We start from the raw sequence: 17,075 nt of genomic DNA on the forward strand, positions 1-17,075 counted from the left end.
CAAGGTGGACAAGCAGGAGGCAAGAAGAACACAGCAAGCCAGGCAACGTTATGCAGCGACGTGAAAGAAGTGGCTGCTCTTTAAGACAGCGAAAGCTGCGGGGTCTGAAGTCACGGCTACAAATGTATCATTTCTTTTGCTACATTTCGTTGCCGTGACGTGTGCGCAACGCGCGCGGCTCCAACTCGCTGAGTCAATGAGCGACGGAGTGAGTGAGGTGACCATCCGGAGGAGCTGCAGAGATTCCGCCCAGTGCTCCAGTTCAGATCCGGCTCCAGTCTTTCCGCCTTGTGCTCCGCGCCGGTTGGGGGAATCCAGCTCCGGTCTTTCCGCCGTCTGCTGCCCTCCGGATCTCCCGGGGCCTGCTCTGCTTCCTTTGCTCCCGCGCCTAGTCCTGAGCATCACGTTTCTTCGGTTCTCCTCGGTCGTCCGCAGCATGGGGAGACGGAAAAACAGACCCAGAAACCGAGACAGGAATGTAAATACCGACAACAAGCCTGTAGGTATTGAGACCGTCCGGCCTCCTTAATTAATATATTCCGTTTAAACACGTGCCTTAACTCCAGCTCCTGTTCGACCCACCGGTATTTCAGAGTCTGCTTCATACATTGTTTTTGTCATTATCGTCTAAAAGGCCATGCAAATGAGCCCACTGGTTTTATTTTAACTTCTGGTTTTACACATTCTCAGGTGGTGGATGGCTGTCGGCCTTGAGAAGTGGTTCATGTAGAGCTGCTAGGAGAAAGTGAGGACTGCAGATCAGAGCTGAAAAATGTGTTGCTGGAAAAGTGCAGCAGGTCAGGCAGCATCCAGGGAACAGGAGAATCGACGTTTCGGGCATGACTCCATCCAAGCCCAAAGGAACCCCCTTAACTGGCAAAAAAATCCACCACCTTAACATTCACTCCATCCACCATGTGCAAAGTGGCAGCCACGTGTAATTTGTACAAGATGCCCTGCAACAGACTCACTAGGACTTTGCCAACAGCACCTCCCATAACCACAACATTAATCAACTGGACTTACAAGGGACAGCAAGCACGCCATCCTCCTGCGAGCTCCACTCCAAGCCATACTCCATCCAGACTCCGATACCCTGAAACATCTGTGAAATATACCGTTGTCACTGAGCTGCTGCCTTGTACCAATACCCTCAGTAGCCTATCTGTTAACAGAATGTTGTTAGGGAGGGAATTGCTGCCCTTATACCCAGTGACAACGGTATATTTCACAGATGTTTCAGGGTATCGGAGTCTGGATGGAGTCTGGCTTGGAGTGGAGCTCGCAAGGGGATGGCGTGCTTGCTGTCCCTTGTAAGTCCAGTTGATTAATGTTGTGGTTATGGGAGGTGCTGTTGGCAAAGTCCTAGTGAGTCTGTTGTGGGGCATCTTGTACAAATTACACGTGGCTGCCACTTTGCACATGGTGGATGGAGTGAATGTTAAGGTGGTGGATTTTTGCCAGTTAAGGGGGTTCCTTTTGGCTATGATGGAGTCAAAGTTTCTCGATTATTTTTGGAGCAGCCATTATTCAGGCAAGAGGAGACGATCTGTAACTCTTATGCTATTTAGATGGCAGGCTTATAGGGCTTGAGCTAAACCTCCAGCCTGTCACATACTGAAGAAAAATACAGCTTCTGACCTTTTTTTCGTATTCATGGCATTATTATGGCAGTTCTAAGTAAGTTTCTGATCATAGGTGGTCCCTGGGCTCTGAGATGTGGACTGTCTACAACAGACGCCTCAAGGCACTGGAGCAGGCCCACCAATGCTGCCTGTGCAAGAAACTGTGAATCTGTTGGGGGGGGAAAAGGAAGCATCAGCACTCTTGACCACGCCAACTTCACTAGATGGGCTGGACACGTCCACATGACTGACACAAGACTCCCCAAGCTCCTGGCAGGTGAACAGAGGAAGCTCTTCAAAGATGGCCTCACTGGTGAAGTGTTGCAATCCCACAGACACCTGGGAATCACTGACCGAAGACCATCCAAAGTGGAGGAGAAGCATCTGACAGTTGCTATTGTGGGGGGAAAGCAGAAGTGAGGTGAAAGCAGCCTCAGGTGTACGCTGCTACACCAATGCTCGACCCGCACCTTCCGACTACCACCTTCTGTTCGAGGTGAAATAGCCTCCACTGGCCTGTGCAGTCACCTATGGACTCAACCTTGAGAGTGGAAGAGTGCCATCCTCATCTGCCAGGGACCACCAACAATGATGGTGAGGGATATGGTGCTGGTCATGCTAATGAATGTTAAGGGAAAGTAGTTGGTTTTTCTTGTTAGCAACAGCATTGTGTGGCCAAACGTTGCTTGCTACTTATCAGCCTGAATGGCACCCTTCGCTCCGACTTCATCTGTGGAAGTGTGAAGGAACTTGAACATTTGTGCAATCACCAAAAGTATCACCACGTCTGACTTTATGATGAAGGGAAGGAATTGAAACAGCTGAATGGTGGGGCTTAGGACACTCCTGTGTGGAGTTTGCATGTTCTCTCTGGATCTGCGTGAATTTCCACCGGGTGCTGTAGTTTCCTCTCACAGTTCAAAGATGTTCAAGTTAGGTGGATCGGCTGTGCTAAGTTACCCATGGTGTTCAAGGATGTATAGGTTCGGTACATTAGCCATGGGAAATAGAAGGTAACATGGATAGATTTTGGGGGGGGGGGTGGGGGGGTGGGGGTTTGCGGTGGGTGGGTCTGTGATGGGATGATCTTCGGAGGGTTGGTATGGACTTGTTGGACTGAATGGCCTGTTTCCACAATGTAGGGATTCCGTAACCACGTCTCTATAACTAGGACTCTTTTACCCTAAGGAACTTATTGGGACCCTTACGAGATGTCCCTACCACTGGAACAGGAGGCCTGGTTTCAAGTCCCATCTGTACCAGAGCTATGTAAGAATATTTCTAACAGGTTAAGTAGAAAACAGCTAGTTCAGGCACCTGAAGGTGGGAATCCTGTGGTAGACCAGGTCAGTTTTGGTGCAAAAGATGCCCTCTGCCCACTTGGATGCAATATCACTTTGTAAGTGGTGGCTTGTTAGCTCAGATGGTTAAAGCATATACTGACAGTGCCTTGGTCATATATTCAGTGTCTCTACTGGCCAGTGTTGTTGGTGACTTCCCCAGACTTCAATTCTAAATGGCGTTTGTGGCTTAGGGGTAAGAATATTGCCCACTGCAGCAGGAGAACTAGGTTTAAGTCCATTCTGCTCTGGACACGTGTAATAATACCTCTGAACAGGTTGATAAAATACTTTCACCCAGGAACACTTGCAGTGACGTCCTAGGGTGAGATAATTAGTTTTTAATAGTGGCAGTCATCTTCCTTTTAAACAGGTATGACTCCAGCCAATGAAGAATTTTCTGTCTTGATTCCCTTTAGCTCGAATCTTAGCAGAGCTTCTTGACCTCATGTGAAAAGCTGCCTCAGTGTTGAGGGTGATTATTTGTTCCTGATCTTTGAAATTTAGCACTTCTGTTCATGTTTTGATCGAAGCTGTGATGAAACCTTGTGCTGAGTAGTCATGATTTGGAGATGCCGGTGTTGGACTGGGGTGTACAAAGTTAAAAATCACCCAGCACCAGGTTATAGTCCAACAGGTTTAATTGGAAGCACACTAGCTTTCGGAGCGACGCTCCTTCATCAGGTGATTGTCTGATGAATCACCTGATGAAGGAGCAGCGCTCCAAAAGCTAGTGCTTCCAATTAAACCTGTTGGACTACAACCTGGTGCTGGGTGATTTTTAACTTTGTGCTGAGTAATCCTGGTTCAGCTCAAACTGAGTATTGTTGGACAAGTTTTTTTCTGGGAGCTGGTGACATCATCCATAAAAACGCTGTTGATCAAGAGCAGGCTAATGGGGTGGGTATTTGACCAGTTCGGCTGTCTAGCTGATTGTGGGCTGAATAGCATTTGGTTAAACTGATGGGGTGTTATTTAAAAATGTGGTCTCCCATTTAAGATGGAGCTGAGAAGGAATTATATTGGTCAGTGGATTTGGTGTGTTTTGAATTCTCTTTCCCAGAGAGGAGTGGAGGTAGGATCATTGAATCATTTCAAGGCAGAAACGATGACTCAGTTAACTATTAAGCTGTTCATTGCAGAATCCACCTGTATGTTAAAGGGATGAACAGTTGGAACAGGCTTGAATTAGTGACGTTGGCATTTTTAAAAATTAACTCACAGGAAACAGGGGTCACCGGCGAGGTCAGCATTTATTGCCCATCCCTAATTGCTCAGAGGGCAATTAAGACTCAACCACATTGCTGTGGGTCCGCAGTCGTATGTAGGCCAGACTGGGTAAGGGCAGTAGATTTCTTCCTTGAAGGGCATTAGTGAAGCAGATGGGTTTTTTTTCCCCCTGACAATTGGCAATGGTTTCATAGTCACCATTAGTTCCAATCTTGACTAACAGGGAGTTGGCCTAAAAGTGGAATTGAAGTCACAATCAAATAGGTTGTGGTCGTTTCAAGTGGTGGAGGTTCCAGGGCTTGAATGGTTAACTAGTGTTCTTAATTTTATGTATTTGTGTATTGTAAAGTGTATGAGAAAGTGAGGACTGCAGATGCTGGAGATCACAGTCAAAAAGTGTGGTGCTGGAAAAGCACAGCCGGTCAGGCAGCATCCAAGCAGCAAGAGAGTCAACATTTCGAGCTTCAGGAATGAGGGAGTGGCCCAAGGGGTTGAGAGAGAAATGGCTGGGTGTGGGGTTGGAGGGAAGATAGCTAGGAATGCGATAGGGCAATAGAGGTGAGGAGGTGATGGTGATAAGTTGGAGCAGATAGATGGGAAGGAAGATGGACAGGTAGGATGGTTCAAGAGGGTGATGCTGAGTTGGAAGGTTGGCTCTGAGATAAGGTGGGGGGGGGGGGGGGGGGGGAGGAGAAATGAAGAAACTGGTGAAATCTACATTGATCCATTTGGTTGGAGGGTCCAAAGGCAGAAGATGAGGCGTTCTCCCTCCAGGCATCAGGTGGCTAGAGTTTGGCAGTGGAGAAGGCCCAGGACTTGCATGTCCTTGGTGAAGTGGGAGGGGAGTTAAAGTAATCAGCCACAGGGCGAATCCAAGCCCTGCGTTTCTCCCTCTCCCGCCAACCCAACCAGTACTCTTCCACTGACACAATCATTCGATTGGCTGAACTGGTCTTCACCGTCAACAATTTCTCCTTCAAATCTCCCCACTTCTTCCAGACAGAAGGGGTAGCCATGGTCACCGCATGTGCTCCAGCTATGCCTGTCTCTTTGTCGGGTACGTGGAACAGTCCATTTTCCGAAGCTACACAAGCATCATTCCCCATCTTTTCTTCCACTACATCGATGACCATCGGTGCCAACTCATGCTCCTGCAAAGAGGTTGACCAGTTCATCAATTTCACCAACCCCTTCCACCCTGACCTCATTCACCTGGACCATCTCAGACACCTCCCTCCCCTTCCTGGACCTCTCTATCACCATTTCTGATGACAGACTCCACACGGATATCTACTTCACACCCATCGACTCCCACAGCTACCTGGACTCCTGCAAAAACACTATTCATTACTCTCAATTCCTCTGCCTCCGCCATATCTGCTCCCAGGAAGACCAATTCCACTGTAGAATATCCTGGATGGCCTCCTCCTTCAAGTACTGCAATTTCCCTTCCCAAGTGGTTGACAATGCCCTCCAGTGCATCTCCTCCACTTCATGATCTCTATCCTGAACCCCACCCCTCCAATTGCAACAAGGATAGAACCCCCTTGGTCCTCACCTTCCACCTCACCAAACTCTGGATACAATGCATCATCCTCTGCCATTTCCTACAAACAGACCCCACGACCAAGGATATATTTCCCTTCCCACCCCGATCTGCATTTCGGAGAGACCAATCCCTCCGCGATTACCTTGTCAGGTCCACATCCCCAGTAACCCACCCTCCCCTCCGGGAACATTCCCCTACCATTGCAAGAAGTGCAAAACCTGCACCCACACTCCCCCCCCCCCCCCCACACTCCTTCACCTCTGTCCAAGGTCCCAAAAGATCTTTCCACATCTGACAGAAATTCCCCAGTACTTCCACACACACAGGGTCATAGAGATGTACAGCATGGAAACAGACCCTTCGGTCCAAGCCGACCAGATATCCCAACCCAATCTAGTCCCACCTGCCAGCACCCGGCCCATATCCCTCCAAATCCTTCCTATTCATATACCCTTTCAGGTGCCTTTTAAATGTTGCAATTGTACCAGCCTCCACCACATCCTTTGGCAGCTCCTTCCATACACGTACCACCTTCTGTGTGAAAAGGTTGCCCCTTAGGTCTCTTTTATATCTTTCCCCACTCACCCTAAACCAATGCCCTCTAGTTCTGGACTCCCCGACCCCAGGGAAAAGACTTTGTCTATTTACCCTATCCATGCTGCTCATGATTTTGTAAACCTCTATAAGGTCACCCCTCAGCCTCCGCTCCAGGGAAAGCAGCCCCAGCCTGTTCAGCCTCTCCCTATAGCTTAAATCCTCCAACCCTGGCAACTTCCTTGTAAATCTTTTCTGTGCCCTTTCAGGTTTCACAACATCTTTCCAATAGGAAGGAAACCAGAATTATTCCAACAGTGGCCTAACCAGTGTCCTATACAGCTGCAACATCATCTACTGTATACGTTGCTCTCAATGTTGTCTCCTTTATGTTGGGGAGATAGAACACTAACTTGTGGAATGCTTTTAGAGAACATTTCTGGGACACATGTACTAAACAACCCCACCGCCCTGTAGCCGAACACTTTAACTCCCCCTCCATTTCACCAAGGACATGCAAGTCCTAGGCCTCCTTCACCGCCAAACTCTCGCCACCTGACACCTGGAGGAAGAATGCCTCATCTTCTGCCTGGGGACCCTCCAAAAACATGAGATCAATGTAGATTTCACCAGTTTCTTTATCTCCCCTCCCCCCACTTTATACCAGATCCAACCTTCCTACTTGGCACTGCCCTACCTGTCCATCTATCTGCTCCATCTTCCGCTCTGACCTATCACCATCACGCCCCACCTCCAAATACCTATCGCAGCCCCAGCTCCCTCCCATTTATCTCTCAGCCCCCTTGGGCCACCCGCTCATTCCTGATTAAGAGCTTATACTCAAAACGTTGACTCTCCTGCTATTTGGATACTGCCTGACTGGTTGTGCTTTTCCAGCAACACACCTTTTGACTATTGGAAGATGTATATCCGGGCAATTCAGTCAGATAGGTGCTAGTGTTGCAGATGTACTTCAGTAGCTTGGCTAGGGGTGTGGCTAGTTCTGGAGCACATCTTCAGCATTGCTGCTGGATTGTTGTCTGGACTCATCCTCTTTGCAGGATCCAGTGCGCGCAGCTGTTTTTAAATACTGTGTAGAGAGAACTGCATCTGCTGAAGACCGCAATCTGTGCTGACTGGAATCTTGAGCAGGCTATCATCCACTTTTGATTATGGCTGAACATGATTATAAGAGCTTCAGGCTTATCTTGTGCATTCCTGCAGGATGTTGATTCTGGGATTGCTTAGCTCTCCTGTTTGTGAACACAAGTCAATGCTACTTCAAGAACTGTGCAATCACCCTTCTTGTAGATGGATGCATCGGAGACAAATAGAGATGAAAATGTCCAGTAGAATTTCTCCCATACCTTGACCTTCATTGTCTGCCACTTGCTCAGTCCTTCAGGACCTGATGTAGTCAGTCCTGCTTCTGAACCACTCTTAAAAATGGATACTCAAATCTCCAAACAGTAGTTTATTTGCCCTGCTTACTTTCAGTATTTGTTCCAAGCGACTTGAACGTGAGAATGAAGAAATACCGAGTTATCGGTGATGCGAAAGTGATAAGTGGTGATCTGTTCGAAATTCTTTGTCCATGTCTGACCAGATACCATGGACTACAAAGTACTCTACAGATGAGTTTAGTTGTACATGGGTCCAAATTGTTGCACTTATTTAACGGTTGAATATATATTATATGTTTAATTTACAGGGTTGGGGAGCTGGTTACCAGGAGATTATTAAAGAAAACAAACTTTATGAAGAGTATTACCAAAGACAAAAGATTGTTCCTGAGGGGGAATGGGATCAGTTTATGGCAACCATGAGGGAGCCGTTGCCAGCTACTATTCGGATAACTGGGTATAAAAGGTAGGTGAATGAGAACTGGGTTAGTAGCCCAAATATTTGTGGTAGAACAAACAGTCAGACCATTGCTAAGGGGTAAGTCAAAGGCAACCTCCAGTGACTGTGTATACACAACTAAACCTGGAAATTGCTGACGTGTCGTTCATGAGAAGAATCCCTCTTAATGGTATCTTACCAAAAGCATCAGTAACATTTAATCAAACATTGGGAAATTAGGTTAGAGTGCATCTTCATTGGATAACCAAAAAATACCATAAAAAATTTTAATTGTCTTAATTACTTTTGATCAATCTCTGGCAATGAAAATTTGGTTGAAGTCTCAAACATTCCAAATTTTACTTGGCATTGAAGACATGAAATGCAAATTAAACCTGTTACAAAAACATTTTCATTCTCTTTCTTGTGTCACACACAGTTCTGATTTTTCCTTCTCTCTCTTTTGCTTGCAGTGTACATGAATTTGGTATTGAATTGATTGCTTGGCCTCTACTTTATTGTTTATAATACATGTCTGATAGTCAGGTAGATGTTTCTGCAAGGTAGGTGGGAGTTGTGTATCGGAATCCTGCAGAATTTCCATCATAGCAGACTCTGAGGGAAGTATCCAGAAAATTGATTCTGCTTGGCACTTACCCCGTGCCTGGAACCCTCTAAAAGTGCCCATTAGAAATGAGAAAATTTGGATGGTTATCTTGCAAAGCCTAGACTTAGTTCCTGGATGACTAATAAATTGATTCCCAAGTCCTTGTACTCCCCCCCCCCCCCCCCCCCCCCCCCCCTCCCCCTCCCCCTCCCCCAACTTCCACCCTGACCCTCGTGGATGACTAATAAATTGATTCCCAAGTCCTTGTACTCCCCCCCCCCCCCCCCCCAACTTCCACCCTGACCCAACATATTCCATTTCTGCCTCAGACATAGTACCCGCTTTGTCTCCCAGCCATTGCAGCCTATCCTCTTTGAAGCCTAAACTCACACTTAGCTTGAATGCCTGTGCTTTTTCATGAACTGTCAAAATGGTTGTATGCGTTCCTGGATATCACTGAAATCATAGAAAACAGTGCCATGATGACCCCTGATCGTGTCTCCTGTCAGAATGTTTGGAAAAAAGAAGAGCAGAATGGCAATCTGAGTGTGATTGTTACTTCTCAGTGTCCTTTGGTAAGGATTCATCAATCTGTTTAAAACAGCTAGGCTGTTAGGGTTCCACAATCTTTTGAGTCGCTGTAGATCATATTACAAAAGCCTGCAGAGTCCGTGGGTGAGTATTGTAAACAGTGAGTGTGTTCATTCACCACTGATGGCAAAATTCAGGCCGGTAAGGAAAAGGAAGAAGTTTCATTTATTTAATAGTTACTCTTAGGTCCTCTGTAAGCTCCATTAGACCAATGATTGCTTTTTAAAACATGCAGTCACAGTTGTAGATACAATACGTTGGATAATTAATACACGGCAGCACCCCACAAAAGGTTTATTACTACAGCTGTATCAAATGCTTGGGGGTTGGTTAACTCAGTTATTGTACAGCTGGTTTGTGACTCCGTGTTACACCTACAGCGTGGGTTCAATTCCTGCACCTGCTGAAGCTACCAAGAAGGAATCTCCTTCTCATCCTCTTCCATTGCCTGAGTCATGGTGACTCTCAGGTTAAGCATCATCCATTCTCTTGTCCTCGCACCCACTCTCTCTCACGCATGCTGACTCTCTCTAATGAGAATGCAACCCTGTGGTCCAGTAGGACCACGGAAATTTGACTTCTGTTTTTTATTCCCCAAACCTATCCCCCTCCAAATAGACTGCATTTCTCAAACTAGAAGGATATCTAAGACTTAATAACCGATGGCGAACAATTGCTCTAAAATAGTTTGTGCATTGAAATTTTAAATATTTTCACTATCTTGTCGATTTGACAATCCTGTGATATCGACTTTGGCATGCTAAATTGTAAGCAAGATATGCTTTTGTTTAAATTATAGCTGTTGATATTATACTGCATTGTGTACTTTTACACAAATATAAACAATATATGCTATATCACGATAGTTAAAACAGCATTGAGTTATGAATCAGTGGTACCAATCTTGCTTTTAAGTCAGAAAATTTCAGATCTCTAGTCCTGCTTCAGTGTTTGAGTACAACAACTTGACACAGGAGTGCTACCTCTTAGATTTGCTGTCATGAAATGAGACATTAAATTGGATGAAAAACAACTTTGTGCTGCAATTTCAAACATAAAAGAGGAGACTTATCTCCAGTTTTGTCCAATATTTATCCTTAATCACCATAAAAATCTGGTCATTGCTGTACTGTGGGCACATTCTGTGAGGAAAGTAGCTGCTGTATGTCCTTCATTATAATGGTGACTGCCCTTTTCAAAAGTATTTAATCATTTGTAAAGTGGACTGTAGAGTTCTCTGAGATGCCCTGTGTTCATGAAAGGCGCAATGTACAAAGAAACCTTGATTATCAGAAGGTTGCACTGCTGGTGCCTCACAGCGCCAGAGACCCGGGTTCAATTCCCGCCTCAGGTGACTGTGTGGAGTTTGCACATTCTCCCCGTGTCTGCGTGGGTTTCCTCCGGGTGCTCCGGCTTCCTCGCACCATCCAAGAAAAAATGTGCAGGTTAGGTGAATTGGCCACGCTAAATTGCCGGTAGTGTGAGGTAAAGGGGTGAATGTAGGGGAATGGGTCTGGGTGTGTTGCGCTTCAGCGGGTCGGTTTGGGCTTGTAGGGCCGAGGGGCCTGTTTCCACACTAGCAATCTAATCTAATACACAGGCGGGAGTAGTTTGTTCGGTTCATCGATTCTGGATAATCGAATGCCGGCTAACATAGTTTAGCCAAGAATCAGGACCTTGCGATCTTGCCGAATAATCCGATAATTCAGATAATTGAATGCCGGATAATTGAGGTTTCTCTGAAAGTGGACCTCTTTCAGTTGTTTGGAACATTTTGCACAATTCAGTGAATTGCATTAGCTATGCACTTGAAAATAGCCTATCGTTATGCTTCTATATAGAGTTTCTTCTTGTAATTGCAAAGACTGAGAAAGAACATTGCCAATGCAATATAAGTTTTGCTTTAAGTATATTTTTCTTCTCAACAGTATGCACCAAGATTGTTTTTTATTTATACAAAGTGCGATGTTTGCATTTTGACAATACAATGTTTTGTCATTTTTACCCAAGATTGAAACACTTTTTACAGCGGTTATAGATCCTTTTTAGAATGTAGTAGTATAACGTGTAGTGAAATTGTCAGCTGCTGACATATTGCTGGCTCAGTTAGGCTGTTTCCAATCACACCTCAATCCCAAGTATCATTGTTGAATTGATTCTTGATCGTATCACTGCCTCTGGTCATCCTTTCTTTTCAAAGGAGCTGCCATCTTCCATTTTAAACTCGTTAACTTGTTTTATGGAAGATTTTATTCAGCCAGAGATTTATGTTTGGCATGCACCATTCATGGATTATGTGCTTCATAAACTTGAAAGGAAGCCAGGAAAAAGTTGGTTTTCTTGAACAAAACTTCGTTCATTCGTTCATTCGGAATATTTGATTTTTCTCTTTTGTTCTTTTCTTCCCTCTCATGTTTGATTTGTAAAGCCATGCCGAAGAGATTTTGCATTGTCTAAAAACAAAGTACTTCCAAGAATTGCAAGACTTGGAGGTGGACGGACAGAAGATTGAGGCCCCGCTACCTTTGAGCTGGTAAGAAATGGTCTCTTTCACACGTGTGACAGCGAAGTTGTAAATTTCAACAGTTTGAGTTAAATTAAGATTTCTTTTGTAGGTATCCAGGTGAATTAGCTTGGCATATTAACATTAGCAGGAAAATGCTGAGAAAGTCACCAGTCTTGGAGAAGTTCCATCAGTTCCTTGTTAGTGAAACAGAGTCTGTAAGTATTCATATTCATGAGGGAGAGGGAAAGTGCAGTAAAATGATGAAAATTTTCTCAAGTTGAAATGCAAGAGAATGAAATTCACAATTTAGTCCACAAGTTGGTTTCTTTTGGTTTATTGATTGCAATTTTATTTTTGAGGATGGCATAAATTACTTCATGTTACAAATACAGGAATTCAGAATACACTTATGCCTGCTAATTATTTATTTGTGTCTTTGTTTTGTGATATGATGGGAAAATGCATTATTTTCTTCAAATCTAAACGTTTTCACAGCTAGTGGAAGTTTTAACAATGCAGACAGATGTTAATCCTGAAATATTTGATTCTCATTTTAACAAGATAGACTGGTCAAAATTAAATAGCTGTTAATGTTTTTTGGCATTTTTAGATATGCAGAAAGCCTAAATAAAATGTTGGAAAAAAAATACGTGTCCCAAAGATCTTGACCTTAATACAGCATAATTTCAAATTTCTAATCCCTTTTGTGCAATTGCTGTTACTGCTTTGAATGTTTGTTTACTATTCATTAGTTCTTTGAAGTAAAAGGGGTGGAAGAGATTTAGAGAAACCTTCAGTATGGTTACCCAGAACTTGTATTGGAATTATTGGTTTTCTTGATACACTATATGTAAAGGCATGCATTTGGGTAAAAGGAGTACAATTTCAATGGTTACAAATAATATAAAAATTGGTAACCCAGTAAAGTGTGAGCATGAGGAAGACATGGGTAAGGTGGAAAGGCACTTTGCAGATGCAATTAATATTTACAAAGTAATGCATTTGGGAGAAATAATATGGAAAGAAGGTTGTACCTAAAATACATGATCAGTGGAACATAGGAAGTGCAGGGCAAGTTGAAAGTGTAATTAAGAAAGCACGTAGGATACCTTCTTCATTTTCCTCTACATTTGGGAAAGCATCTGATCATCACTAATTCCGAAACAAATTTTGTCCCCAAGTTACCACTGTCTCTTGAACATGATGCACATTTATTTCCTGAATCAAACTTAGGTAGTTGACCAAATGCCTTTGAAAGCCCAGGTGCAACAATACATTGTCTTCATTAGACCTTTTTACTGAAAATAACAAAGCAAAAAAGCAAATAAATAGCAGAGGGTTCATTTTATAAATAGTGGGTATTGAATACAAAAGTAGGGAAGCCAGTTAACCTGTTGTAAATATTTAATTAAGCTTTGGATAGAGTATTGAGACGCCACATTTCAGGAATAGGATACAGGGGAGTCTACCAACGTGACATCAATGATAACAGACTTCAGTTAATTTGAGAGATTGGAGAAGCTGAGATTGATTCTATTTCATCCATATCTTACGTTTAACTACTCCAACACACTGGGCTGGTGTCCCATGCTCTTTAAACATAAGATCATCCAAAATTATGTCCATGTCCTGACTTGAGCTAGTCCCATTCACCCATCCATGCTTTGCCGCCTTACCTGCATACATCTCTGTTTTAAAATTTTTCATTCTTAATTTGAAATCTCAGTGTGGCTTTGCCTCTGCCTATCTCTGTAGCTATTATCTCAGTTTTGATCTCTCACGCATCATCACTTTTGGTCTTTGCACCAGTGGTGGCTGTGTATCAGGTCCTTAGAATTCTGTGTGCAGCTCGTGTCACATTTTGCTTTGCAACAATTTTTGTGAACCACCATTGTGCACACTTGCGTTTATGAGTAATACTATAAATGCAAGGTATTCTTGAAATAAGAGAAGATAAAATAGGGCCTTAAGAGAGAAATGCAAAATATAAGGGATTGTGATCGAGCAAGTAAGGGAACAAACTGTTTACTTTGGAAAGTAGGTCAGTGACCAACTATCCTAGATATTTTAAAAAGGCTAGAGAATGTGGAAAAATGTAGTTACACAGAGTTGTCAAAATTGATAACATTCTACCTGAAACTGCGGTGAACCACTTGCCATAGAATGTTTTACAGGGCAATTGGAAATATACTTAAACAGGACTTATAGACTTAATGGTAAGGTCCTAGGGAGTGTTGCTGAACAAAGAGACCTTGGAGTGCAGGTTCATAGCTCCTTGAAAGTGGAGTCGCAGGTAGATAGGATAGTGAAGAAGGCTTTTGGTATGCTTTCCTTTATTGGTCCGAGTATTGAGTACGGGAGTTGGGAGGTCATGTTGCGGTTGTACAGGACATTGGGTAGGCCACTGTTGGAATATTGCGTGCAGTTCTGGTCTCCTTCCTATTGGGAAGATGTTGTGAAACTTGAAAGGGTTCAGAAAAGATTTACAAGGATGTTGCCAAGGTTGGAGGATTTGAGCTATAGGGAGAGGCTGGACAGGCTGGGGCTGTTTTCCCTGGAGCGTCAGAGGCTGAGGGGTGACCTTACTGAGGTTTACAGAATTATGAGGAGCATGGATAGGATAAATAGACAAAGTCTTTTCCCTGGGGGGGGGGGTCCAGAACTAGAGGGCATAGGTTTAGAGTGAGAGGGGAAAGATATAACAGAGACCTAAGGGGCAACGTTTTCACACAGAGGGTGGTACGTGTATGGAATGAGCTGCCAGAGGATGCGGTGGAGGCTGGTACAAATTGCAACATTTAAGAGGCATCTGGATGGGTATATGAATAGGAAGGGTTTGGAGGGATATGGGCCGGGTGCTGGCAGGTGGGACTAGATTGGGTTGGGATATCTGGTCGGCATGGACAGGTTGGACCGATGGGTCTGTTTCCATGCTGTACGTCTCTGAGGACTGTTATAAAACTCAGGTATAGGGAATAAATTGAATGCCTATTTTAAAGAGCTGGTAAAGACATTATGGGCCCAATTACTACCTTCTGTGCTGTAAGATTTATGATTTCATAAAATTCCAAAATTAAGTGTGCCTTGCACAAATGAATCCTGGTAAATCCTTTATCAGTTAGTCTTTGTTTGATTTGTTGGCTAATCTCCTTCATTTTACATTCTACTACTTTGCGACTATAACATACTTGGAGTTGTGAAATTTTTCTCTCCTTTTTCCAGGGGAATATCAGTCGCCAGGAAGCTGTCAGTATGATTCCTCCTTTGCTACTTGATATTAAGGCACATCATAAGGTACAGTAGATATTTAATTCTAAAATATAGGAACAAAATACTCTGCATAGTAATAGAGAAATAGGTTAGATTACTTGTTTTGAATCTAGTATTTCAAAATAAATTGCAAAATAAATTGAAAATCACTAGAGGGTATAATGGTGCTGCTGCTTTTGAACCACAAGTAATTTTGGATCAATGTCAATACCAAAATGGTAGAGCAAGATGGTGCTGAGGCTCGGAGGTGTTCTATATTATGATAGTTTGAGTTTGCATTGAGTAGCTTTGCAGCCTAGGTTATTTCTGTTTGCAGAAGCTGTGGACCAGTTTGCACTTTGAATTAGCTAGTATGATTCTGTGAAAATGAGCAGAGCTTTTGAAAGTAGGTTCTGTACAAAATAAATATATTTATTCTACTAAAGGCTTGTAAGTTCTTTTCATTAAACATTGAGATAACCATGTAGTGTTTTCTGAAGTCGCACTGAGGTGAAGCCAAATAGCTTCTTTTCCATGTTGTATATTCGTGAGCCAGCTGGCTTCTTACAACACTTGAACAGCTTGCAGATTTGTCTGATTTGTTTTCTGATGCTAATCTGCAAATTATCTAATTATTTTTAGTTTCACCATTTTACCTAATGAACTTGTGTGCTAGTCATATGTCAAGGCTGATATGTGAAACTGCCCATAATTGAAGGTTGGAGGAATCTAGGAGAACGTTCAAATAGCATTGACTAAAATAGGCTTGGAGAAACTGGAGTCATGCCTACAAACCTTTTTTTTTGTTAGTGTGTGCATGGGGATTGCTGAAGCAGTCTCCCCGGACATGAAAGCGGATCTTAAGTTTATAAAAGCTTTGAGCTTTGGATGTAGATTTGCTCAGCTGAGCTGGAAGGTTCGTTTTCAGAAGTTTCGTTACCATACTAAGTAACATCATTGGTGAGCCTCCAGATGCAACACTGGTGGCATGGCTCACTTTCTATTTATGTGTTTAGGTTGCCTTGGGTTGGTGATGTAATTTCCTGTGTCATAGGTTGGCCTGAATGGGTAACAGGGAGTTTGAGGAGTTGGGGGGGGGGGAGAGAGGCTGAGGGCTTGAGAAATATTCTGTACTTTTATTATTTCTTTTAGATACAGTTTTGTACTGGCAAGAAAGGTTTTCCCTCCAGTCCACCCCAGGAACTGGCAGCCTCCTTGGCAATTCCTGGGTCACCTGGCTTGACTCACAAGGACTAAAAGTAAGGCTGTGGACATTTCTTAAGGAACAAAGAAAATTACTGCACAGGATTAGGCCTATGGCCCTCCAAGCTTGCGCTGATCCAGATCCTCTATCTAAACCTGTCACCTATTTTCTAAGGATCTGTATCCATCTGCTACCTGCTCATTCATATATCTGTCTAGATACATCCTAAATGATGCTATTTAGCCTGTCTCTACCACCTCCGCTGGCAATGCGTTCCATGCACCCACCACCCTCTGTGTAAAGAAGTTTCCACTTATATCTCCCTTAAACTTTTCCACTCTCACTTTGAACTCGTGACCCCTAATAATTGAGTCCTGTACTCTAGGGGGGGAAAATGTTTCTTGCTATCCACCCCGTCAGTACTTCTCATGATTTTGTAGACCTGAATCAGGTTGTGCTTCAACCTCTGTCTTTCTAATGAAAATAGTCCTTATCTACTCAACCTCTATTCATTCCTAGCGCCCTCCATACCAAGCAACATCCCTTCCTCTGCACTCTTTTCAAAGGCAGTCTGTGTTCATTGGGTACCCATTCTTTTTGAATACACTGTATAGGTGATTTTCCTCTGTGCTGCAGTGTGTGGTGGCTCGTTGAGATAATGTTCTCATGCAGCTTCAGATGTAGGTGTTGGGATGACTGGGACGATATCAGGGTTCTTGGCAGAGGCAGTAATACAGGGACTGAAACAAACAGCTCTGCCAACTATCCAACCCAAACTTTGGGTCCGCTACGTGGATG

At 43.7% G+C, this 17,075-nt stretch overlaps 1 protein-coding gene across 2 annotated transcripts in view; it reads left to right on the forward strand.

Moving 5' to 3' along the window:
* Nucleotides 1–217: 217 nt before the first annotated feature.
* Nucleotides 218–17,075, forward strand: part of nsun2 (NOP2/Sun RNA methyltransferase 2) — a 52,974-nt gene continuing 36,116 nt past the window's right edge. Inside the window, exons 1-5 of one of the 2 annotated variants that reach the window (XM_087987016.1) lie at nucleotides 218–499; nucleotides 7,990–8,147; nucleotides 11,747–11,851; nucleotides 11,934–12,039; nucleotides 15,047–15,118. In XM_087987016.1, coding sequence (XP_087843142.1) covers nucleotides 437–499; nucleotides 7,990–8,147; nucleotides 11,747–11,851; nucleotides 11,934–12,039; nucleotides 15,047–15,118 — 504 coding nt within the window. In that variant the 5' untranslated portion in view covers nucleotides 218–436. The remainder of the gene's footprint in view (nucleotides 500–7,989; nucleotides 8,148–11,746; nucleotides 11,852–11,933; nucleotides 12,040–15,046; nucleotides 15,119–17,075) is intronic. The other variant, XM_043689630.2, reaches the window with a different exon arrangement.

The sequence above is a fragment of the Chiloscyllium plagiosum genome, unplaced genomic scaffold, assembly GCF_037043375.1.
Source record: "Chiloscyllium plagiosum isolate Xiang-an unplaced genomic scaffold, Cpla_swu_hap1 HiC_scaffold_5, whole genome shotgun sequence".
In the NCBI taxonomy this organism is placed as follows: Eukaryota; Metazoa; Chordata; class Chondrichthyes; order Orectolobiformes; family Hemiscylliidae; genus Chiloscyllium; species Chiloscyllium plagiosum.